Here is a 25,740-nt window from a genome sequence, read left to right on the forward strand (position 1 = left end):
AAATCTCACTCACAACAATGTGGCGCTCCGAAATAAGGCTCACACCGTTAATTCATCATTTTTACTCTGTACCACTGCTCCTTATCAGGCCGTGTGAAGCACAGTAAACAATTCAGTGGAGGCCTTAAGCCATAAACAGACATCACGCACAGACATTGTTTTCATAACCAAACTGCCTTAGACCTTGTCCCCTAAATCTACACAAATGCCCTCTGGGTGACATGAACTGCATTTAACCAATAAACAATCAATGGCTTCTTGTTGTTGTAACAGATTCTGTATTTGGATGTTTGTGTGCAGCATTTGTTAGTAAAGCATTCTTCATTGCATCAGCGTGTGTGTGTATCACTCTTCATTGCACAAGCGTGTGCAATGTGTGTGTGTGTGGATCATTTCTCACTCAATCAACGAGTGCATATGTGTTCATTCTGAGTCTGTGTGTATTTGTGTTCATCACTTTCCTGTTCTGGTGTTCTGGATAAACCACGGCCTGAAGCGTGCCCTCCTCCATTTCAGTCTGTTTGCATCCATTGGTGCTGCTGCTCAAAGTTCTGTCCATACTGGTTCTGGCCCCAATTGAGGCAGTCCTTTTCTCCAGTGTCCTGCATCTTCTCCTTGTTCCGCTCCTCCTTAACTTGACCCTTTTGCTTCTGTAGCTCCTTCAAGGCTTGCTCCTGCTGTTGGAGCTTTTTCGTCAGTTTTGGCAACCTCCTGCTCCAGCAAGCTCCGGCCTGATTTCAAGTCCTGTGTCTGGGACTCCAAGCCTGACTGATGGGTTCGATTATCAGCCAGCTCCTCCTGAGCCATGCTCAGTTTCTGCTCTGATGCCTTGAGCTCTTACTGAGGGCAGAAACCTCAGAGTCTTTTCCGTACAAGTCAGATTGAAGTCCATTGATGTTTCCCTTGCTTTGCTCCACGGCCTTCTGCAGCTCTGCTGTTCGGCTCTTCTCAGAGGTCAACTCCTGGCCGAGCCTCGACACCTGTGCCTTCAGCTTATTTTCTTCTTGTGGTTTTGTCCATTCTGAGGTGCCTCCTGACCTCAGTTACTCCTCCTGTCTCTGGCACGCCCTTTTTGCTGCCCGATCATCTGTGTTGGTCCGTCACTGTCCTGCACAGTTTTAATGCAGAGTTGTTAAGGTCAGCATTCTTTTGCTCGCCCTCACTTTTCATCTGGGCTTAATGGGCATCTCGTCACAGCTCTGTCAGCTGAAGCTGTCTGGAAATCTCCCCCGTGTAGTGAAACGGGCCTTGGATTTAACGCTCTCCGTCTCCGCTGCATGAGATCGTTTTCCTGCAGCAGTGTTGACGTTTTCAGGTTGTTGTTGTGGGTCCAGCTGCTGTAGCATTTGGTCAGGGTCACATCAAAGATGGTAGAGGAGAGAGCAAAGATGGTAGAGGGGAGAGCAGGAGTCCAGGTCAGCCTCGGCTTTCCGGGCCGACAAAGCAGCCTGTAATCAAGCATAAAGAGAAAAAACAAAACAAAAACGGACGAACAGGAAAATTATGTTGTTTTGGCTGTGTTATTCAGAGAGGGGAGAAACAACGGGACCAGGCCCTGTGTCAGCCTTCTCTCCCCCTTTTTTTGTTTTTTCTCACCATATAATCAACTCATAACCCACCAAGTTGACAGGACAACACATGTACATGTTAAAATTCTTAAGATCATGTTTAAAACCCCAAAAATGGAATTTTCTTTGATTTAGTAATCACTTGTATTAATCAATCAGCAGAAAACATGTCACAATTAGATTCTTTTAACCACTAAATTTGTCGTGTCTTCACTGGTTGGTCAGACCAGTGTCTTTTTTTTTGAAGTTAAGTTGTTGTCCTGCAACCCAGAGAGTTTATTTGTTAGTAGTGGATAAACTTTATCATTTAACAACAGGTTTATGTTAAGTTTCGCTGCTTTAACCTTGCTGGAAAATCTTCACATGTTCATGAATGTAAGCTGTTTCTTCATTGCGTGTGTGTGCGTTTGTAGGTGGGTTAATTAAACTTTTTTTCTCAAACAAGGCATTTCTCTAACACGTGCCTTTCTCTCACATTTCTTTGCTTGTGTGTGTTTTTGTTTCACCTTTTGTTGTGATGCTCCGGACGCCTTCCCAACCTCCACAAGTCTGTTGGCCCCAATTTTATGTGTTAAAAACTTCTCTTATTTTCTCCTCTAATTCTCTGCTAGCTGCTGTCTTTTCCACAGCTGCTGATTCTTGCTGTGTGGTTTCCATTACTATAATTTTGCTTCGGCCGCTGTGCTTGTGGGGGGCAGTTGGTCCAGGCCCGTAGCCACCTGTATTAACACACTGAGAGATTTATTTAATATCATTTTCATCACTGTTAAATAGACCAGCAGGCAACACGCCCACCTTTACAGTGCAGACTACATGCCAGTCTCCCAACACACTCCTCTCTCTACTTCTCAATAATTCTTCACTCTCCCTTTATTTCTCCTTTCTCTACATCAGTTTTAAAACCCAACATATTTCACACCACAAAACTGAAACAAATCACAGCTGTATTTATCACACAATCTTACTCTGCCGACTGAAGTGCCGGTCTAAATCATGCACGATTTGTCTCTTCTATATCAAAACCCAGCCAAGCATCAAACATTCACCCTCATTCAAAACTTTATTTGTAATATTATAATCAGCAAAATCAGCGTCTTATTTACAGGCATGTATCATTGCTTGCAAATCATAATTATAAAACTCAAAAACACGCTAAACAGGAAGCAAAAGTCCTCTGTGCGCTTCACAGCAGCCACCTCATTTGCATGTTCACACACCGTCTAAAAATAGCTCGCAGCGCTGCAGCGCGCTGTTGTCACACACGGCCTCGTCTCACACACAGCTCTATTACTTTATATTACACAGACGTCTTATATTTACAATCACTGTAAGGCCTGACAGATTTAGCGCCTACACAATTTTGACAAATTTAAGTCCGGGTCCAACCGAAGAAAGTCCAACTTTTTTGTAATCAATTAACCAGTATCAGACTCTAACTGTATCTGGCCTAATCTCTAAAGTCCCTAACTCAATTTAACAGTGTCCAAAAGAGCGCAGATACCATTACAGACTCTAACTCCTAGCTTATTCCGGAGTGCCCCAAGCTCCACAGTCAAGCCAAACTGAACTAACCCTGTTTGCCGACAGGTCAAGGTCGCGCGTCCATGGCCAGGAGGGAGCGTAACCTCCGGGCTATGCGCATCTTAGCAGACTCTAACTGCCGTCCTATAATAATTTATAACACTTTGAAACAACAGTCAGCACCCCAAAACAAGAGTCTGACTGAGGCAAGTGCAACCTAGAGGTCAATGGAGACTCTAACTCACAAAATGACCACTCAGGTCCACTCTTATAACCAATTTGGACTCTAACCAACAAAATGACCAATTCCCTACCAAACTACTTGAGACTCTAACTCAATTTCTTGGGACTCTAACCCAGTATTTAAACTTTTCTTAGCAGACTCTAACTGCTTTACCTTCTTCTTAGCAGACTCTAACTGCTTTAACTCATGAGATTTTTCATCAAAACAGACATCCACCAGTAATTTCAGTGAGTAGACTTTAATAATATCATGTCCAATTTGGCACACTTTGGAAATAGATTCAACAGGTAGTGCCTTACCTTTGTATAAGCCAGCTTATGCCCACTCACGTCAGACCACTGGCTTGTGCCTGTCCGTTGGACAACCTCAGACCGTCCAAACCTCCAACTTCCACCCCAATACCACAGGACGAGCCCCCAAGCTGTTACGAGTTCAAATATTGGGGATGGATACAAGAGGAAAAACCACAATAACAACACTGGTCCGGCCGGGTTGAGTCAAACAATGATTTTAATGATCACACGCGTGGGAGATGGACACCGTACGCAGACAGCATCTTATCTCAAAATGGTGGAGCATTGATCAAACTCTTATAGCCTCTAGTGGCCCCCACCTTATCATCAAAGCCTAAACATTCACATGCTTTCTCTCACACAGCGCCTAAGCTACGACCTTGGCTCCCTGTTTATCTGCTCCTGCTGAGATGGGGCAGAAAACTCCAGTATGTTCTGTTCTCTTCTAATCAGACAAATAAGGCGATGACTTTCTGCGAACAGTATTTCTTATAACTCAGCAGTATAATGCATCATAAAACAATGTCATTCATTCACAATAAATCAGCAGTCTAATATAATGCAAATCAGTTTAACAAATGCAATAGTTATCACCTTCTAATTCAGGAGAATAATGCAAACTAAAACTACATAATAATTCACAATCTTTAATTAGGGATCTAACATGGCATAAAATAATATTATAATCCCACAATACATATACATACATATATATATATATATATATACATACATACACACACACACATATACATACACACACACACATACATATAAATATACATACACACACACATATAAATATACATACACACATGTGTGTATGTATGTGCGTGTGTGTTTATCTGACTAAATTCAGTATGGTTCCAACAACAGTTTTTACAGTAAAATATGCTTTATATGCATGTACAATCCTTAACATACATATATTTTATCTGTGGGTGTGGGGCAGAGTGGGTGTTCGCCCAGGGAACCAAGCAGGCTAGGATTGCCACTGCTGACAAAACACAGAATGTGAAAAAGAGGGGAGGTATGATAACGGAACCTAAAGACTAGAAATTACAAATATTACATCAAGCAGAAAAACAATTAAAAGAATATAAATAGAAATAAACATTAAATATTACAATATTCAATCAAATGGAATGCTAATGTCAAAAAGCACAAAACACTGGGTCAAAGACCCAGTACAATGACAGGTATAGAAGTCTGCAATCGGTAGAGCCTCTTCAAACTTAATATGTCCAAAAGAACTTTGTCAGAGTAATGTCACATTGGTCTGCCAGTTTTGTCATAGCACGACATATGTTGTGGATTTGCTGATGCCTCAGTAACATTTGTTATAAATGAAAGTTTCCACAAATTTCATAATTACCGGTACCACAATTAAATACACGCTATAATTGCAGTGTGAACAATCTGATTTTTTAAAATGTTTACATAGAATTGGCTGCATTTCAGCACTGACCAATAAAAATTAATTAACTCCAGTGTGGATTAGTTGATGATTTTTGAATGCATCCATGCAACCAAAACCCTTTCCACACTGACAACAGACAAAAGGTTTAATGCCAGTGTGGATGGCCTGATGTTCTTTCAAGGAACTCATGCAGCTAAAAGACTTTCCACACTGATCACAGGTGAATGGTTTAACACCAATGTGGAGGAGATGATGTTTTTTTAAGTTTCTACGCCGAGTAAAAGATTTTCCACACTGATCACAGCTGAATGGTTTAATTCCAGTGTGGGTGAGCTGATGTTCTTTTAAAGTTTTACTCTGAGTAAAACCCTTTCCACACTGACCACAGACAAATGGTTTAATGCCAGTGTGGATGGCCTGATGTTCTTTCAAGGAACTCATGCAGCTAAAAGACTTTCCACACTGATCACAGGTGAATGGTTTAACCCCAGTGTGGAGGAGTAAATGTTTTTTTAAAGTTGTACTCTGAGTAAAAGCTTTTCCACACTGACCACAGATAAATGGTTTAATTCCAGTGTGGATGAGTAAATGTTTTTTTAAAGTTGTACTCTGAGTAAAAGCTTTTCCACACTGACCACAGACAAATGATTTAATGCCAGTGTGGATGAGAAGATGATCTTTTAAGCTTTTACTATAAGTAAAAGACTTTCCACACAGATCACAGGTGAATGGCTTATCTGTAGTATGGATGAGCTGATGTTCTTTTAAGCCGTTACTCTGAGAAAAAGACTTTCCACACTGATCACAGCTAAACGATTTTAATCCAGTGTGGATGAGCTGATGTTTTTTTAAGTTGCCATTTTCAGTAAAAGACTTTCCACACTGATCACAGCTAAATGCTTTTAATCCAGTGTGGATAAGTTGATGTTTTTTTAAGGTGCTATTCTGAGTGAAAGTCCTTCCACACTGATCGCAGCTGAATGGTTTAATGCCAGTGTGGACAAGCTGATGTTTTTTTAAGTTGCCATTCTCAGTGAAACACTTTCCACACTGAGCACAGACAAATGGTTTATTTGCAGCATGGACGAGGTGATGTTCTTTTAAGCCATTACTCGGAGAAAAAGGCTTTCCACACTGATTGTAGCTAATTGCTTTTAATCCAGTGTGGATGAGCTGATGTTTTTTTAAGCTGCCACTCTGAGTGAAAGTCTTTCCACACTGATCACAGCTGAATGGTTTTACTCCAGTGTGAGCGAGCTGATGTCTTTTTAAGTTGCCATTCTCAGTGAAAGTCTTTCCACACTGATCACAGCTGAATGGTTTTAATCCAGTGTGGATAAGCTGGTGTTTTTTTAACTTGCTATTATGTATGAAAGCCTGTCCACACTGATCACAGCTAAATGGTTTAATGCCAGTGTGGACGAGCTGATGTCTTCTTAAGCTGCCATTGTGATTGAAACACTTTCCACACTGATCACAACTAAATGCTTTTAATCCAGTGTGGACAAGGCGATGCTTTTTTAAGCTGCTAACATAATTGAAACACTTTCCACACTGATCACAGCTGAATGGTTTAACTCTAGTGTGGATGAGCTGATGTTGTTTTAAGCTGCCTTTTTGATTGAAACACCTTCCACATTGATCACAGGTGAATGGTTTAACTCCAGTGTGGATGAGTTGATGTTGTTTTAAGCTGCTATTGTGATTGAAATGTCTTCCACATTGATCACAGCTGAATGGTTTAATGCCAGTGTGGATGAGCTTATGTTGTTTTAAGCTGCTATTACGAGTAAAAGCCTTTCCACACTGATCACACATGAAGCTTCTGTCTCCACTGTCAATGCGCTGGCGTCTTCTGGCCTTCTTCATAGTGATGAAAGTCTTGTCCACAGGGATTACAACTCGTTCATCTTTACTTGCTGGCATTGGTTGGTCAAAAATTTGGAGAGGTTTCAGCACGCTTCCCCTTCTTTTGCCTATGACAAAGATGACAAAGAACTAAAACAGTGAAATGCACTAATGGAATAATAAAACCTATAAAGTGTACATATTAGAGCTGGGCGATAGATTTTTTCATATCACAATATGTTTTTTTTTTTCATTTCCGGCGATAACGATATCTATCACAATATAAGCCAAATAACTATATTTGTAAGATTTAAATGTGCCGTTGCTCACAAGTAAAATGTGAAATAATCAGCAGCTTGTTTTGATTCAAATATTTATTTCCCATAATAAGTTCAACAGGGTAGATGTACTTAAGGAACATGAGACTTTTTCAGATAAATAAAGGCAAATATTGCAAACTACACAAAAGGCAGCCGCTAAAGCGTTTAAGTTTCAAAATAGGACAAACAAAACACACTACTAAATTGTCAATTCCACTTAGAAACAAAATATTAATTCTAAAAATAAATCTTAGTTTGTTTTACAGAAGAACATACAAAATTGACTAACTTCTGTCAATATCAAATAAACTGAGAACTAAAAGGAAATTCTCAATCTCTCCTTGTTGTATAGCTTACCTTTTCAAACAGTTTTAACAGTTACTTTAGTTTGACAAAAGCCGAATGACGAATTAGCGCTTTCAGTCAGAGATTGAGCATACACCGGTTTATTGTATTTCCAGACTTGCTTTCGGCACAATTTACAGTGCGCGCTACTCTGTTTTTTGTCAGACTTGAAATAGCCGAAATACCTTCACACTACGGAACTTCTGCGGCTCTTCCGTTCGACAATCTCTCCGACATTGGAACCATCATCTGTTTTCTCTTCGGTAACCTTTGGTCACGCTCTCGGTTGATTTTCTCTAGTCCGCACACTAATTTCCTCCATTACCCAGGCGGCACGGCCACTGGCTGCTTCCCAAACAAATACACATGTGCAGCTTGGCACTTGTGCTGTACGTCAGCGGTCCCCAACCTTTTTTGCGCCATGGACCGGTTTATGCCCGACAATATCTTCATAGACCGGCCTTTAAGGTGTCGCGGATAAATACAACAAAATAAAACTAGTACCAGTACCGAAAAACAGAAAATTTATTCATAACACGCGTGAAAAGACCAAGGAAAACCGAGTAAACGATAAAAACGATAACAAAATAACGCTGAAAACCGATAAAAACCCTGAAAACTATACATTTCACACCTGAGCCTCAACTCTCGCGACAGGGTACCAAACGACTCACGGACCGGTACCGGTCCGAGGGGTTGGGGACCGCTGCTGTACGTAACAAGTCACGTGACGCTGCGGCTGTGATTGGTTCGGCTCTGCGCTACTTAATTTGGATTGGCTGTTCTTTTTTTTTTTTTTTTTTTTTTTAAAGAGGACAAGAGAGATGAGGCCTATCACAATCCGGTTGTTCAGTCTGACGTCACTAGCCGTGTCTGGGTCTAAACTCCGCTGCAGGTCCATATATCAAACGATCACTATGGCATTACTGAGAGTTGAAAAACTGTCTAAAGTCTTTCATCTTTAATAAAATGATCAGCGATCTGCTCTACCAGGTGTAACAATTGAGTTTAACATCCAGGCATCCATGAAAACGGAATTTATGACATTTAACGGAGTTAGAAGTTAGCAGGGAGTTAGCTCGCTAGCTTCTATCTAAATACAATATAGCATGTCCTGACTGCGGGGTTTTGGAAACAAATTAAAACGTACAGCTCTGTTATCACTTCCAGCATAAATGAAGACAGAAAACTAAACAGCAGTGACGTTTGTAGGGTTACTGAAGTTGGGCTAGCTGGTATATAATGATGTGCTACGTGACCGCTAGCGACACAGCTATGTGCATAATATAAACAAGCTAACTTTTTTTCCACTCGATAAAAGTTACCGTGAGTGTTCTCGGTGGTCAGGAACAAATGTAATCGCATGGCAGGATGCTGTAAAAGGACCAAACTTCAGCCAGGAGAACAACTGAGATAATCCATCCACAATACGAGGTTAGTCATTCATATATACTGCTGCATGGGCTGGGCTGTAGTTACATCCTAAGGTTTTAAAAACTGAGCTTAAATAAATGATTAGCGGTAATAAAAGCCGAGGGAGGTCAACAGTGATCACTGACTGTTTTAGGAGCTTTTGAGATCAAATAGAAGAAAATACATAACATTAAACATGTTAACAACACAAAAGCCATATTAAACGCAGACTACTTTAGACCCGGAAGTAGGATTCGTCGCGTCATCACTGAACAACCGGATAGTTTAACTTTTCTATCGAGAAAAAGTTATTTCGCAATACATATCGTTATCGTTCTATCGCCCAGCTCTAGTACATATACATACATATATCTACACACACACACACACACACACACACACACAGTGAGAAAAGTAGTAATCAAGACAACTGACTATTTTAAAGAATCTGAATTTTTTTTAAAGAATCTAAAATATGAATATGTTTTGAGTTATTTAACAGTTTTTTGTCTCTTAATTCCATGAGTGTTCATTTGGAGATTGATCCTTTAAATTAGTAGCTAAAATGTAAAAAGCCATTATAAAATAGAAAAATTATGAGAAGGTAGTAAAGTAAGTAGGGCTGTTCGACATAACAATATGTATCGGATGACGATATGAAAACATCTATTGTTTCATTTTACGCTATCGTTTGTTTCGTGGTGTCGCAAAATAAACTGTTTACGGCAATATTTTTTCATCGTTTTGATGGTCACTGTAGTGGCTACAGTATATTACTTTCTGCATCGTTTCATGCATCGGTTAAAACACTCGACTCCAGGTACACGACGCCCAGCTGGAAACACTTCATACAAGTCGAGCTGCCCGAGATTCACAGAATTTACAGAAAATGTTACATTTTTGTGATTTATATTGTTATCAGGATAGATGTCTTATATCGGGATATGAGATTTTGGTCATATCGCACAGCCCTATGAGAAGGTGTGTCCAAACATTAGACCGGTGGCTTAGTCAGCCTGGCTACAGAGCTGTTCCTGTTTTCCTCATTTACTAAGATTTCATAACTTTATAGAGGGCTTTTTCTTGTCCAGGTCAAAAGGGGTTCTCCTAAATTAGTCTTCAGTGTAGGTGTACTTATAAGTTCTTCCAGGGAGTCAAACTTCTCTGGTTTGTTGCCTTCATTTTCAGAGCAGCCAAAGTGTGCAGAGGATGTAATACTATTAACAAAATACACTATCAGAGATTATCAGAGGGAATAAAGCACAACTGTGTATCAGCTGTGAAAAATGTATCATGTGCAACACTAGAACATATCATCAGATACTTTATGATAGCAACATGTAGAGTGTGTAAAGGTTTAAAAAAAAAAATCCAGGACCAAAAACTGATCCTTGAGAAGCTTATTTTCAGGAGGGTTAAAAACGGCTAACTTCATCTATCCATTGATTTAATGTAAGCAGGTTGAGAACATTATTTTTCTTCAGCAGTGATTTGTCTCTCATTTGGGATAAACAAGCAAAATGTCACTGTGTACAGAATTAGATGTTATTATTATTAAAATAACAACCAATTAATGTCTGTAGAATAATGTTGGCGATTTTTCTTTGTCACCTTCGATGAAGAACCAATGTTTCTGACTACAGGTGGAGATGCTCCTCCTGCAGACTCTTCGCCTGCTGCCAGTCACCTGTGACAGAAAAAAGATTTTTATATTTAATCCAGTTAAATTTATTGTATTATTGTAGGGCACTACTGCAGACCATTGTATTGTGTAGCATTATTTTGCCTCGTAGGTTCAGCACCAATATCAGAATCAGAAAAACCTTATTAATCCCAGAGGAAAACTAAGTTGTCATAGCAGGAAATATACGACAAACAACATGCACTCACTGAGTGCAGAAACAGAGTTATGATGGATAAATATTATATAAAAAGATAAATATTGAGCTAAAGGTATCAAAATAATTTAAAAAAAAATAGTAAGAACAAAAAGAAAGAAGACAGGGAGCTGCTACAACAGCCTGCGCCATCTTAAAAGACATATTACGGGTCGGTGATTCTGTTATTGTGGAATCTGTTGTATTTTTAGCTACCTCATGAAATCACAATACTCAGTACAACATCTTCATATGAAGAAAAACAACTAGCAGAACACAAATGATTAAAACAAAATAAGGCCCTCAATCCCCTCTCAGAATAACCCGAAATAAAGATCCCCCAGCGGAGAAGGCCGGCTTTGTAGTTGAACTAGGACTAGTAAAGACAGCTGGCTCACTCACCTCCCTGTATGTTAATGGCTATCTTGCAGAGAGACCAAGCTTCCGAGCTACGAAACGTATATCTTTCCAATTACGCATGAGAAACAGAAACGTGATATGCCGGAGACCAGAGGGGCAGCAGTAAGGAAGCTCAGTACAGTCACACTATATTTCCCTTAGACGGATTAAAAATACAAACAAAGAAAAAAAACTAAAAGTCCCCGTGGAGGATAAAAAGTATGATGACTGTGGTTACACTGTTTCTTCTGAAAGCCTACTTTGCGCTCTGGGCGGGCACGCGCACTACGTCTTCTTCGTCTTTGTGGTTTGTCGGCGGTTGGCAACAAACGTTGGCAAACAACGATGTGGTGCAATACCGCCACCAACTGGTTGGGAGTCTGTTCATGATTCGCTCATCAGAATAGAATAGCATAGAATAGAGTAGAATTCAGCTTTATTGTCACTTGCATCCATCCAGAAGTGCTTTAGCCATGATAACGATATATTACAAATATATATTAGCAATAATATAGATATGTAAATATATTACAGAAATGGGTCTATTATGGTATGTTATAATGTACACGGTATGAAGGTATGTTATAAATGTGAAAAACTATACAGACATATGAAATAAAAAAAAACTATACAGAAATATGAGATATACAGCTATACAGAAATGGGAACTATGCAAGTTATAAACAGTTGTAGAATTAAAATTATCGTATTGTACAGAATGATTATTTACACAGAATTATACAGTATTTCAGTTAAGATAAGTGAGATATGTGGATAATTTCTACAGAGGCTATATAAAATGCTAGTGGTTGTGAATGGTGGTTCAGTCCATGTTATTATTGTGTGTATGAGGGTAAGTTGTCCATTGTGTGTGTGTAGGTGGTTGTGGCTGTTTGTATCTCCAGTCCATGGCTTTGTCCCAATTCAGGGTCTGCACGCTTGAAGTACGCACACTACGCATACTACGTACGGTGCGTACTATAAGTACGAGCAGTGCGGAAGTGAGAGGCTTGTGAAATGGGACGGTCTAGCCTTCGTCGCCCTCTTCAGGTTGCCTAGCAACCATGATACTAACTGCGAGAAACGTTACATACAGCATTGTTTGACAGAAATGAAGGAGAAAAAATTTTTGTTGGTCATTCATTTTTGTCATGACATCACTTTGATTAGCTGAGTATCTGAGGCTGAGACCACAGGACTGTAAAACATGATTGTTGGGCTTCATTTCTGTACTGAACAGTCATTTCAAGAGTAGTTAGTAATAACAATTAGCTAATGCTGTTCATGAGACTAAAATCATCTCACTGCGGTAATGTAAATATAATATGGCCAATATATTGCTGTTCTCTCTTTGGCTCTCGGTGAAGGCAGTTGCACTTTTCTCCTCTCCTCCTTCCCCTTATCTTCCCTGCTTAGCCTCTTGTGTCCTTGTCCTGTCTCGTGTGTATTACTTTACCTGGAACAGTCTCTCACAGTCGTTCTCTAAAACCTAAAAGAGAATTATGGATTTGATCAACTAGACCAGTTGATCAAATCTCTGAATGCTATTGACACCCTTTTCTCAATGAGAAGTCCTGGCTCGGGAGAGCCCAAGTGCCCTACAGGGACTTTCCCTGCCGGATACACGATGGATGGGTGGCAGAAATGGAGGATCGTGTGCCTGGCGGGACTGTCGATCGAGGACGCTGAAGATATCTACCTATTCGGAACCATGATAACAGGGTTCTTGCTGATCGGAGCTGGCTTGGCCCTGGCTTATTGGAGAATTAAGACAGCGTCTTAATTTGCTGTAAATCTGTGGCTGCGATTAATCACTTTACTGGAAACTTTATTAACTAGTAACTTCATCAGTCATGACAGAAGCTAATATTTCTGTCCTAACATCGTTTAAACAGCAACAGCTTTACTACAATATAAGCTAACGTTTACACCGCAACTTTAAGCTAGCACCATAAAGACGGTAAAACACGTAATAATATCTACGTTTAGGGAGCTCTATAGTATTCAATGAGAGGACCCTGCACGTCAATCCTCGATGCAAGGGGGGTAACCTGTGCGTCGATAAGTGAAGCAGAGGTAGCCTGACCATGCGTCACACATTTGACAAGTTGGGAGTGAGAACGTGTTGCCGAAACACCCGATGAATCCAAGGTCCACTACTGACGATGTGTCCCATACAATAATCTAGATCAGATCTCTAATCCCCTCCCCCCCAAAAAAAAAAAAAAAAAAATGTCAGACTAGCTTGGGTAAATGTCAGGGAGTTTTTATTGTTTTATTTGCTTATGCTTCAAAAGTTTTGTTATACATATTTCACCAGACACAGTTTTCTGTTAAAACAGGAAGCTGAGCCTGTGACACTGACAAGAGACCAGCACAGAAATACATATCCGCAGAAGTTGACTTGCATTATATTATTCTTAGAAATTGACCTGCAACACACATACTCTGTGACACACACACACACACACACACACACACACACACACACACACACACACAGCTTGCATGCAGACAGACATCAGGACCTGCGTGACAGGAAATGTGATTATATTTGCATATTGACGATGTAACCTATAAAAATAAACGAATACTTCAGTTCGGTGTGATTTGCTCTGAGCTTTTCACCCGTGCAGCACGTTAACCTACACAAGTGTCTCATTGTTGTTTATTCACCTGACTGTTTGTTAACTGTAAATCTCTGACAGTAAATGACCAAAAGTTGAGGCACACAGCGATGTGTGCTGCTGGTAAAGTCTCTGGGCTGCCTTTCCTCATAGAAGCCATCCCTCACGATTCTCACCATTTAAAGTAATGCATTATCCGGGACTACTTTCAACTTTCTTTCTCAATCTGAGCCACAGAATTGATTGTGTGGAAATGAACATACTTGTGCGGTATCTGTATTTGTTCCAGGCAACCCAGTGGAAATCAGCCAGAAAGAATTTTCAGTAATTGACAAAATCATTTCCAAATTTATTTGGCAAGGCAGGAGAGCTAGGATTAAATATAAAACATTACCACTTCCTAAAGAAGAGGGATGTTGAGCCTTACCAAACCTTAGCCTTCCTATGCGGCTCAAATCAAGCCTCTTGTTTATTTCTGAGAATCAAAATTCCACGCTAGATGGAAGGACAACAAGCTCTCAATAATTAAAGACCTACCAATACAAGCAATCTTCAAAGTCCATGGATCAAAGCTCAGTGGAAACTATGGTAAATGGCCTGTATTTATATAGCGCTTTACTAGTCCCCAAGGACCCCAAAGCGCTTTACATATCCAGTCATCCACCCATTCACACACACATTCACACACTGGGATATGGGATAAAGTAAAAGGAGAATACAAGTTATAATAATAAATAATAAAATTCAGATACTTTAACGGTAGCAGCATCACAGCAGATGGCCGCCCCTCCCTGAGCCTGGTTCTGCCGGAGGTTTCTTCCTGTTAAAAAGGGAGTTTTGTCTTCCCAATGGCGCCAAAGTGCTGAACATGAGAGGTTTTTGGACCAATTTTGTGTTCTCCATTCTTTAAGCACCGGTTTGAGCACCGTTTGAGCACCGGCACCGTTTCAAAAGTACCGATTTGGCACCGGTATCGGATAAAACCTAAACGATACCCATCCCTACTGTTAAGGTTCACATAATTGAGGAAGGGTACAAGAGATGATCGAAGAATAACCACACTGATCCGGCTGGGTGAAGTCAAACGATGATTTTAATACACGCGTGGGAAGATCACTGCAGACAGCAATTGATCTTCGACTTAATCAAAGCATACACAGATTTTTATAGCATCAGGGTTTGAATTAATGACGCCCCTTCATACGTCACAGACAGAATACATACATACATCAAATCAAAACCACAATGACTTTTAACACGGTTTAAAAGAACGTTGTCTTTTATCTTCATGGCCGGTACTTCCTGTCACTGCCGGATGCTTGCTTGTCATCTTGACACCTCAGCAGCAGTTCTGCGACAAACTGCTCTTTTTGCAACCCCAAGCAAAACATGATTAAACTTCCACCTATAAATGATTCTCTCTAACTGAGTGTGTGTGTGTGTGTGTGTGTGTGTGTGTGTGTGTGTCGTCCTCAAATGCTCTCTCAATTCACCCGTTGCACTTCTGACCTTTTACCAGACCAGAGGCTCATCCTTATGTGTAATAGCCTAACTGAAACTACATGTACTATGTTGAATAAATGTTTTAATCAAGAACTTCTACTAAAAGCTTAGTAAAAGCATATAAAAGTATAACAGACAATTTGAATAACCTAGTAATTCAAATAGCCTCGTCTAACCTGCTCCTCAGAATAACTTAGACTCTGCTTTCACTTCTGCAAACTCTCTGCAACTTCCTGTCAGCCTGCAACTTATTCTTTCTAAAACACACACACTGTTTAAACCTCTGAATACAATATCAATGCTGCAGATTATATTATTAATGCAATGGTAATGATGATTATTTACCAATAGCAGTAAAATAATTTCCCTGCTCCACAATACATACATACATACATACACACATACACACACACACACACACATAAATATATATTGTAGGGGTGCAACGGTATTCGTATCGATATTGAACCGTTCGATACAGTCCTTTCGGTTCGGTGCCAGAATTGTGAGTGATTGCTGAAAATGTTGAAATGTACTCACTCACTTTTTATTATTATTTGTAAATATGTGTACAAATGGTTGGTTTTTTGTACTGTTTTTATCAATAAATCTCAGCAACAAAGGAAATAAACCCATGTGTGTTGATTTCTCCCTAAGATGGCAAACTGAAACACTCCGAGTTGGTGACTTTTGGAGATTTATTTCCCTGGATGATTGAGAATGCATCAAGACGAACACAAAAGGAAGTTCACAGCTTTTAGCAGCTCCCCCACCCCCTCATTCACACACCCCCACTCCCCTCCAGAATTCCCAGATAACAACCTAATTTACATATGAATGACTAGACAATTTAGCTTCCACTTGGCTGAAGCTAAAGCCTAGCTAAAAGCCTACCAGCCATTTGGCTGGAAGGCGGGTTTTAAAGGTAGAAAGGTAGAAGGCTGGGCACTGCTGCTCTCGGGGGACTCAAAGTGTTAATTGTGCAGCCCTACCATTGACCAACAACCACTGACCAAAACCTTGATCAGTGGTCTTTGATCAGTGGGTTATTGATAACAATGTCATCTGCAAACATGATAATCCAAAGAGACTGTTAACTTATCTTGCATGTCAGCCTGTCCATCACAACTGGTAGCAAGAAGGGGCTCAGAATTGGATGTAATCCCACCCCCACCTTCAATCAATCTGTTACCACACATTTCACCATTCTGTTTTCATGTCCTGCACCACCAGATCCACAAAGACATAGTGAAGATCTGACAGTCTCCATCAAACCCTCAAAGCAAACATCACATCTGTGAATCTCTTTCCATTTACTTGCTCATTTTACCTAGTCCTAAGTCTTTCTAATACTTAGCTTGCTCAATGCTGTCAAAGTTTATCCACACTCGCTTTCACCAGAGAGCATGTAGAAGGTCTTAACTGATATAACGGACTTTCTCGCAGTAGCATTGAACAGGAGATTAAAGCTGAATTCTGTCAGGCCTGATCAAGTTTTTAAGTTTGACCAGGCATAAAGAAGATTTGTTCAGATCAGCTGTGTTTCTCACTCTGTCCAAAAGAACTCTGTCAGAGTACTGTCACGACGGTCTGCCAGTTTTGTTACAGAGGGACACTTTGTCAGTTGAACAAGTTTGTGTTATGGATATAAAACTTTCCACCCCATTCACGTTTCAGTGTTTTAATTTTAAGATGGTTGATATCTTTATTTTTTTAGATAATTAAACTAGACTTTCCACACTGACCACAAATGCTTTAATTCCAGTGTGAATGATCTGGTGCTTTTTAAATGTGTCTATATAAGTAAAAGCCTCCACAGTGATCACAAAACAATTATTTGACTCCAGTGTGGATGACTTGATGTTTTCTTAAATTACTAATATGAGTAAAAGATTTTCCACACTGGCCACAGACAAAAGCTTTAACTCCAGTGTGGATGAGTTGATGTTTTCTTAAATTACTAATATGAGTAAAAGATTTTCCACACTGGCCACAGACAAATGATTTAACTCCAGCATGGATTAGCTGATGATCTTTTAAGTGACTTCTATGAGTAAAAGACTTTCCACACTGATCACAGGTGAATGCTTTAACTCCAGCATGGATGAGCAGATGTTGTTTTAAGTGACTATTGCGATTAAAAGCCTTTCCACACTGATTGCAGCTGAATGGTTTAATTCCAGCATGGATGAGCTGATGTTGTTTCAAGTGACTTTTGTGAGTAAAACAGTTTCCACACTGATCACACCTAAAAGGTTTTACTCCAGCATGGATAAGCTGATGTTCTTTTAAGTGACTTTTGTGAGTAAAACAGTTTCCACACTGATCACACCTAAAAGGTTTAACTCCAGCATGGAGGAGCTGATGTCCTTTTAAGTGACTTTTGCGAGTAAAAGACTTTCCACACTGATCACAGCTGAACGGTTTAACCCCAGCATGGATAAACTGATGTTCTTTAAAGTTCCTTTTGTGAGTAAAAGCCTTTCCACACTGATTACAGCTAAATGGTTTAACACCAGAGTGGATAAGCTGATGTTTTTTTAAGCTTCCATCCTGAGTAAAAGCCTTCCCACACTGATCACAGCTGAATGGTTTAAATCCAGTGTGGATGAGCTGATGTGCTGTTAAGTTACTTTTGGAAGTGAAAGACTTTCCACACTGGTCGCAGCTGAATGGTTTAACTCCAGTGTGGATGACCTGATGTCCTTTTAAGTTACTTTTGGAAGTGAAAGCCTTTCCACACTGTTCACAGCTGAATGGTTTAAATCCAGTGTGGATGAGCTGATGTTTTTTTAAACTGTGATGCTGAGAAAAAGACTTTCCACACCGATCACAGCTAAAGGGTTTAACTTCAGCATGGATGAGCTGATGTCTTTTTAAGCTGCTATTATGAGTAAAAGACTTTCCACAACGATCACATCTAAAGCTTCTGTCCCCACTATCGGTGCGCTGGTGTCTTCTGGCTTGCTTCATAGTGGTAAAAGTCTTTTCCACAGGGATCACAACTGGTTTATCTGTACTTGTTGGCCTTGGGTGGGTTATTTTTAGGTCATCGGTGTGCAGAGGTTTTGGCTTGCTTTTCCTTCTTTTGCCTATGATGACAAAGAATCAAAATAGTGACACGCAGTTATGGAACAACAAAACCTACAAAAAAAAAAAAGAAAAAAGAATATAGTTTTTTTTCTTCTTTTTTTTTTTTACACCGTGTAAGAATATTCAACACTGCTATCAATACATTTTTCAAAAATTGTCTCTGTGCAAGATGGGTTTAAAAACACAAACAACTGTGGGATACTGTTTGTCCATGACTGCACCAAATTGGCACAGCACTGATCCTGTGACAAGGTAGGTATCACCAACTAAATTTGTGCCCCCTGCATTGTGAGCATTCACTGGGCACTGTTAGATTTGTATTGTTGATTGTCATTTATGCTTAGAAGTATCTACTCATAATCAATGTCATGTTGGTAGAGGTTTGATCTTTCTGTGTGCCTCCCAGAGCACTCTGGCATGCACATACAACTTAAGGTCAGGAGAGAGGTCATATCTGCTCTTACTGATTTATGGTATAGAAGGACACCTACTCTGTATCTGGTTAAGTATAAGAGCCTTTTGTTTAGATGGACCGCCAGACTCCTGGCACCAGCTTTGGGGAGTCTTCACGGGGTCACATCTTGACCCCCCCCCCCCCCACACACAAGGTATTCTTTGTCCACATGTATACCTATATGAAACGTCATATGTTAATGAACCTATGCATATTCATGCAACCACAATAAAAGGAGTGCTATTGGGAAACTGGCTGAGAGTCTGACGGAGGTCAAGTCGGTGGAACGACACTTGGCTCCAGGCAGGTAACACAAAGAACTTTGCCTACTCGTGTCTTGCTTTTGCTGTGTAGTATATTCTCTTGAACGTTCCAGCGAATAGGTTTAAGCTAGAAACCTATCAGGCACGGACTGCGGATCCAGTTTGCTCTGCCTCCATTACAAACGATTAGACGTGGAAGTAGTAATGTTTGAGTTTTGTGATGAAGCAAAAAATGAGTGGATTACATTACCATTCAGTTTGAGGGTTACAACTGAAAATTATATATTTATTGTTCTCACGAGGTACCGGACGGGATTATTTTAACAAACAAAGAACATTTTTTCTCCTGTAACTTTACTGTATGAAGAGCTAAAACCTCCAACATTTCAGGAGTAGTTAGTGATCATTTTCTAGTCATTGGCTTGGAAGGAAGTTGGTTTGGAAGCATATTTGGCAATGCATCAACGTCTGCTTTGCGTTTGTGTGAAACCCCATTAAAAAAAAAAACCTTCTATTATTCTAGCAGTGTGTGACAAAGTGGCTAGGACTGAATTCATTTACCATTTGTATATATTGTTATTTTGAGGTCTGTTATCTTATAGTCAAGATCCATCAGGTGCTCCACCAGTTGCAAAACCAATAGACTAAAAACCACCTTCTTCCCGTGGGCTGTCAGAACTTTTAATGCAAACTAAGAATGTGAACAGACTTCTTCCATACAATAACTCTCTTGCTGCTGTTCATTGACTATGTTGCTGCCATCCCATGTGCAATATCTTAGTCTTTCCTTGTTCTGTGCAATATTTTGGTCATCTCTTTTTTTGGTGCTATGTTTTAACCCCTGTGCTATATTTAGGTCTCTGTAAAAAAAAGTCCTGGCTTTTATAGCAGATAACCCCCTGAAAATATTCTCCAGTAAATCCAAAAAGGAAGAAAACCACGAATCGACATATGAACATTACCTGATGCTGCTGAACTAAAGTAGAGCAATGTTGAAGAGGTTTTATTAGAGAAATGGCTACGCATTTTACAATTTGGCATCGTTTGTAAAAGTTTAAATTTCTTCAGTAGAAATGAGCAGAAATTAAGCTTTCTGGTCAGATGGCACTTTAAAAAAACAAACAAACAAAAACAATGGGCAGCAACACTGTACACATCGGTAGACTGATGCATGATAAGCAAGCAAATAATGCAAAAAACTGATTTTTTTTATAATGGCAAACTAGTCTTGAACTACACTGAGAGAGCTGTAGAGCAAGTGTGATTAGTGGTGGAAGCAAGACAGCAAATGCAAGAGGGAGTTCATGACAATATTTATCAAACATGAAGCATAATTTTGATGCTCTTTTGCTTCTGGTTCAGTGAATTTAGTCAGACAGTGATACAACCTGTAGTTTCAGAATCTGTGAGATGTCGACTTTCAGCACCAGACGGCAGGTCAGCGCGTTATATTTAAATATTTTGGCGGAATCTGTTTGCCTGCTCTTTAATCATTATTGTGTTATTCAAACTACAATACATTTCAATCAGGGAAATTTATTTTTTCAAACCACCCATCATCAAGCCTTGAAACCTGGTGCGACTAACTCCTACAAGTGTTCCAACCTTTCTGAATTACTTACAAACTGCTCTGTCTGCATAAAAGCAGTGTTGGAACACACTGTGGTAAGATATCCTTATGAGCATCAGTTGAACATTATTGTACTGCAGAAAGTGATGTTTTGCCACAAAAAAGGTGAGGAACAAGGCAGTTAACTCTAGAAGAGAGAAATAGCAAAGAAAGTCAAGGGGTCAATGAATACATTTTCCTTCACCATTCAAAAGCCCTCAGAAACTGGGACAACTCTGACAGGAAGAGGTCTGGCAGACCCAAAGCCACAACTGAATACCAGGACAGGTTTCTGAGAGTTGACAGGTTGTGTAACAGCTGAGTCACAGGACAAAAGCTTCAAGCACATAAATAGTGGTCATAGTAATCAAGTGTCAGTTGCAACAGTGAATAGAAGACTTCAAGCTGCAGGTTTGATAGGATGAGTTGCAGCAAGAAAGCCAATGCTGAGACATCAGAATAAGAAGAATCAGTATAAGAGGTTTCCCTGAGCCATGAAACACTGCCATTGAACTACGGAAGACTGGAAGGTATAATGAATCAAAATTTGAAATCTTTGGTTCATCACGCAGAACTTGTGCAGCACATATGGAAAGAACTTTTTGAAGAATATAAAGAATAAAACAGGTATGTTCAGCTGTTTTATCTGCCAGCCTATAAATTGATTCCATGATTTCTTTGTTTAACTCCAACTCATTATTTATACTATGGTTTCGTTTCAGAGTGCAATGAAACACTAAGCTACATAATTTTCAATTGAAAAAAATTCAGAAATTAGGGTGTTCTACCACTTTTGACCGGTAGGGTACGCTTCCACTCAAAAGTTGGACACACACGCTCATTTAATGGTTTTTACTTTTACTAATTTATTTTACAAATTTCTACTTTATAGCTATATACGTCAAATATATGAAGCGAGATAAAAGGAATTATTTGGCAAAGAAAACAATAATGAATAACTGTAAAATATATTATGTCTTATATTTTAGACTCAAAGTGACATCAAATAGATATTCATTTTTCCATTCAGTGTGGGTATGTACCACAAATATATATTTTTTAAACAGAAGCAATGTTTTCGAAGTATTTCGGTGACAAAAGAAAGATTAGAAACATTAAGGAATACTAGTTGCTTTACATTATTTTTCTTTAGCAATGATTTGTCCCACATTTGGTATAAACTGGCAAGATGCCAGTGTGTGCAGGATAAATGTTATTATTACTAACAATAATCATAATAACAGCAGCTTAATGTCTGTAGGATAATGGTGGTGATTTTTATTTTTGTCACCTTTTATGAAGAACAGATCTCACTGCAGTGGCTGAGCTGCTCCTCCACCAGACTCTCCTCCTCCCATCAGTCGCCTGTGTCATCAAACAGATCTTTATTTTTCTATTCAGTGATTTATTGTACGGCACTACCTAAGAGCATTGTATTGTATTAGGGCTGCACGATTTTGCATAAAATGAGAATCACGATTTTTTGGCTTAGAATTGAGATCACGATTCTCTCACGATTTTCTTTTCCAGTATAAATATTTATTGCACTTATTAACTGCACATCAACTTCGTAACAGTTGAAACCGCAAAATGTTGTACTGCTTGAAATTCCGTCTCCACCGTTGCTCGACGCTGCGTGTATAGAGCAGGTAGTGCAACAATAGAAAAATAGTTGCGGGACGGCACTGTGTAGCGTTTGTCTAGGGTGTTGATCATTTTCCTAAATCCCTCGTTTTGCACAGTGTTGATGGGAGCCATATATTTGGTCAGGTGATAAGTGATAGCCTCCGTAATTTCTTTGTGCCTGCGGGAGTTCGACGGGTATAGGGAAGCGCTGTATAAGGTTCCCGTTATTGATGTTTGGGTGGTTGACCGGGACGGATTTTCTCCTGTCACTTTCTCGTCATCCCTGACGTGCTCTCCGTTGGTTTTTCCCTGCTAATTTTAGCATCACACGGCACAGCTTCTGTATCACGTGGTATAAGGCTCCGCCCTTGTCATTTGTTGAGCAGGAAGAGTGAGCGCTTGTTTTCATGCAGATTACGTCCCGGATCAAAATGCGGTACAATCGTCGTCGTCGTCTTTTTTTTTTTTTTTTTTTTTTTTTTTTTTTTAAATCGTTGTAATTTGGAAATGAGATCGCACATAAGTATGAATTGAGATCGCGATTTTCTAACGATTAATCGTGCAGCCCTATATTGTATAGAATTATTCTTACTCATACATTCACTACCAACATTAGAATCAGATTCAGAGAAACTCTATTAATCGCAGAGTGAAACTGAGTTGTCATAGAAGCAAATATGCAACAAAGAACAAGCACTCATACAAATGAGCCTTATGATGGATTATGATGGATCAATATTAAGACAAATACAGAGATATATAAATAAAAAGCAAAATTATTGAAAGCAAAATAATTAAAACAAAATAGTAAGATTAAACAGAAAGAAAATGAAAAAGACAGAACCGCAAACGAAACTAAAGAACATTACGTAGACATGGAGCTGCTACAACAGGCTGCCACTAGAACAGTGCCAATTTAAAGACACATTACTGGTTGGTCCCTGAAAGTTTATTCTGGACGTTTTCAGCAGGAGAAACGTTTCGTCACTCATCCAAGTTGACGAAACGTTTCTCCCACTGAAGACGTCCAGATGAACACAATCAAATTTGGGGGTTTACTTACCTGGATAATTGAGCATGCATCAAGGCGTATTACTGATTGGTGATTCTGTTATTAATTGTGGATTATGCTGCATTTTATCCATCTCATATAATCGTAACTTTCAGTACACCACCTTCAAAAGAAGTAAAACAAATAGCTGAACTCAAATGATTAAACATTTAAGTCCTGAACTGCTGGAAGCTCCAGGCAGACAAACCGAGACGTTAAACACAAGGAACAAACGAAAAAAAATAGCTAAGAGAGAGAAACCCTGTAAACAGTTATAGAGTTAAGCAACCAATGTAGTTATAATGTACTCACTCTGGATCCCCTCTCAGAATAACCCGACCTAAAGATCCACCAGCGGAGAAGGAGACACGTGGGCTTTGTAGTTGGAGTAGGACTAGTAGAGACAGTGGGCTATCTGACCTCCCAGCATGTTACTGGCTACCTTGCAGAAAGAACAAGCTGTGTGAGCTACGAGAGCGTATATCTTTCCAAACACGCATCAGAAACAGAAATGCGGTCTGCCGGAGACCAGAGGAGAAGCAGAAAGGAAGCTCAGCACAGCCACGCGATCTTTGCCATAGCCGGCTTGAAAATAAAACCTAAAGTTCCCCTTGGAAGACAACACGTATGATGACTCTGGTTATACTCTTTATTCCTTAAGCGAACCTTCTGCTGTTTAAACGCGCCGGGAGCTGCTACTTCTTCTTCTTCTTCTTCTTGTTTGCTGGCGGTTTGCGACCGAGGTTTCTGGAGCATTACCGCCACCAACTGGAACAGAAAAATAAAACATGTTCTATTGTCTCTTATTGAAAACAAGTCTTATTTCCATCTACCATGTTTCCCCAATTTACAGAATGTATTGTTAGTCAGATGTTTATTTCATCCTTACTTTCATTGAATATTATGAAGCCACTGGTCAGTTCTTTCTTCTTCGTACTGTTTCTGGCACTGACCTTTTTTTAGTTACTGATTTCATTTCTTTGCTCAGCTCACTCCACTCCCCACTCATTGCATAACATTTAAAACTGTTTAACATTTATCAATAATCAATTAAAAATGTACTGTCGACTGTCAATAGAGTTATTATATGGAGAAGTATGACTCTCTTCAGTCAATGAGTAACACAGCTAATGTTAAAATCTTTTGAAATCACACAAAGCAATTTTGCAGACTCTCCAGAGGGAAAAAAAAGTCCTGGCCAGCTGCTCTGCAACTGCTTTACTGGCCCGAATCACTTTGTCTTAGCAGTGCTCTTTGGTACGGTCCTTTTCTGTGGCCTCCACATTCACGTGAGCTTCTTCTTTTTTCTTTTTTTTTTTTAAATTTATGAACTCACAAAGAGCCTCTTTTACCAGCACAGAAGACTCTGCATTTGAATCTAATCCAGCACACCTGGGGAGAGCAGTGGCTGAATGAAATGTTTGATGGAAAAAAGAATTGAAGTGTTGTGCTGCTAAATTCTGAGGTTCAAAATCAAAAATATTTATATAAGAAAATGCCAAGAGGAGAACAGCAGTCCTGAGTCTGTATGCAAAACAAGAAATCTCCATAGCAGTGATACTTCCTCTTTCATATGTGCATTTATTCTTTGCTGTGGTACTTTGATGTTCCTTGATCCTGTCATCTCATTTGGCATACTCAGTTGATATCTTAGAGCTATTTCCAGGACCAAGATTCTGTCTCAAATCAAGTTGTGATCTTAAAGCACTCTCATAGCACTGATCTCAGACTAATGTACAAAAGTGTCATTTACATATCCAAACTGATCTCCAGTAAGGCTTATGGTGAAATTGAAGTTGTTCTTTTGTGTCATTGCACACTGTCCATGAGAGGACTCCTTAGTGAGCTGTACAGCAGAAGTTTCAATTCAGTTTTATCTATACATCGCCAAATTACACCAACAGTCACCTGGAAGTGAAAATGTTGTTCACAAAAAGAAGGCAGCAAATAATTTTCCATGTAAGAATAAATCAAATTACTCAATTAACATATTTGGTTTTACTTACTATTACACCTTTTTTCAGTCCTCTTACATCAGTGACAAAGTGTTTATAGGTATCTGCAGAAACATAACTTCACTGTTAAGCTCAGTGTTTATAGAGAGGAGTTTATAACTCTTTTTCTTTTCCCAAAGAAAAGATAGAAAGAAATCACAGGGAAACAGCACTCCTCGCAAAATGTGGTTACGACACAATTTCCCTAAATTTGCACTTTCAAATCACTTTTTCAGTCACAGTGCTTTTACAACATTCACATGTTTTTGTAA

General features: G+C 39.5%; 3 protein-coding genes across 4 annotated transcripts in view; all 3 read right to left on the reverse strand.

Annotated features, from left to right (window-relative positions):
- Positions 1 to 11,358, reverse strand: part of LOC146579561 (uncharacterized) — a 39,034-nt gene extending 27,676 nt beyond the window's left edge. Inside the window, exon 1 of the mRNA XM_085263469.1 lies at positions 11,252 to 11,358. The gene's annotated coding sequence lies outside the window, so the exon portion shown is untranslated. The remainder of the gene's footprint in view (positions 1 to 11,251) is intronic.
- LOC146579562 (uncharacterized) lies at positions 2,651 to 23,820 on the reverse strand. 2 transcript variants are annotated; one of them, XM_085263448.1, is made up of 4 exons: positions 23,787 to 23,820; positions 22,089 to 22,162; positions 10,584 to 10,659; positions 2,651 to 7,022 (listed from the first exon to the last, which is right to left on the reverse strand). In XM_085263448.1, exon 4 carries the CDS (start codon positions 6,970 to 6,972, stop codon positions 5,104 to 5,106), a length of 1,869 nt encoding a protein of 622 aa, XP_085119574.1. In that variant the 5' UTR covers positions 6,973 to 7,022; positions 10,584 to 10,659; positions 22,089 to 22,162; positions 23,787 to 23,820; the 3' UTR covers positions 2,651 to 5,103. The 2 variants fall into 2 exon arrangements, with proteins under 2 accessions (XP_085119574.1, XP_085119568.1); XM_085263442.1 differs by lacking the exons at positions 22,089 to 22,162; positions 23,787 to 23,820 and adding an exon at positions 11,252 to 11,386.
- On the reverse strand, positions 16,552 to 23,837 carry LOC146579563 (uncharacterized). The gene is made up of 3 exons (XM_085263526.1): positions 23,787 to 23,837; positions 22,089 to 22,162; positions 16,552 to 18,470 (listed from the first exon to the last, which is right to left on the reverse strand). The coding sequence occupies exon 3, from the start codon at positions 18,349 to 18,351 to the stop codon at positions 17,212 to 17,214; it is 1,140 nt and encodes a 379-aa protein (XP_085119652.1). The 5' UTR covers positions 18,352 to 18,470; positions 22,089 to 22,162; positions 23,787 to 23,837; the 3' UTR covers positions 16,552 to 17,211.
- Positions 23,838 to 25,740: the final 1,903 nt, after the last annotated feature.

The sequence above is a fragment of the Mchenga conophoros genome, linkage group LG3 (genome assembly GCF_057382185.1).
Source record: "Mchenga conophoros isolate Kocher_MC1m ecotype Shallow Benthic linkage group LG3, M_conophoros_male_GT1.1, whole genome shotgun sequence".
NCBI classification, from domain to species: Eukaryota; Metazoa; Chordata; class Actinopteri; order Cichliformes; family Cichlidae; genus Mchenga; species Mchenga conophoros.

Excerpts from the sequence above, each read along its gene's own strand:
- LOC146579562 (XM_085263448.1), bottom strand. The coding sequence starts at position 6,972 with ATGCCAGCAAGTAAAGATGAACGAGTTGTAATCCCTGTGGACAAGACT.
- LOC146579563 (XM_085263526.1), bottom strand. The coding sequence starts at position 18,351 with ATGAAGCAAGCCAGAAGACACCAGCGCACCGATAGTGGGGACAGAAGC.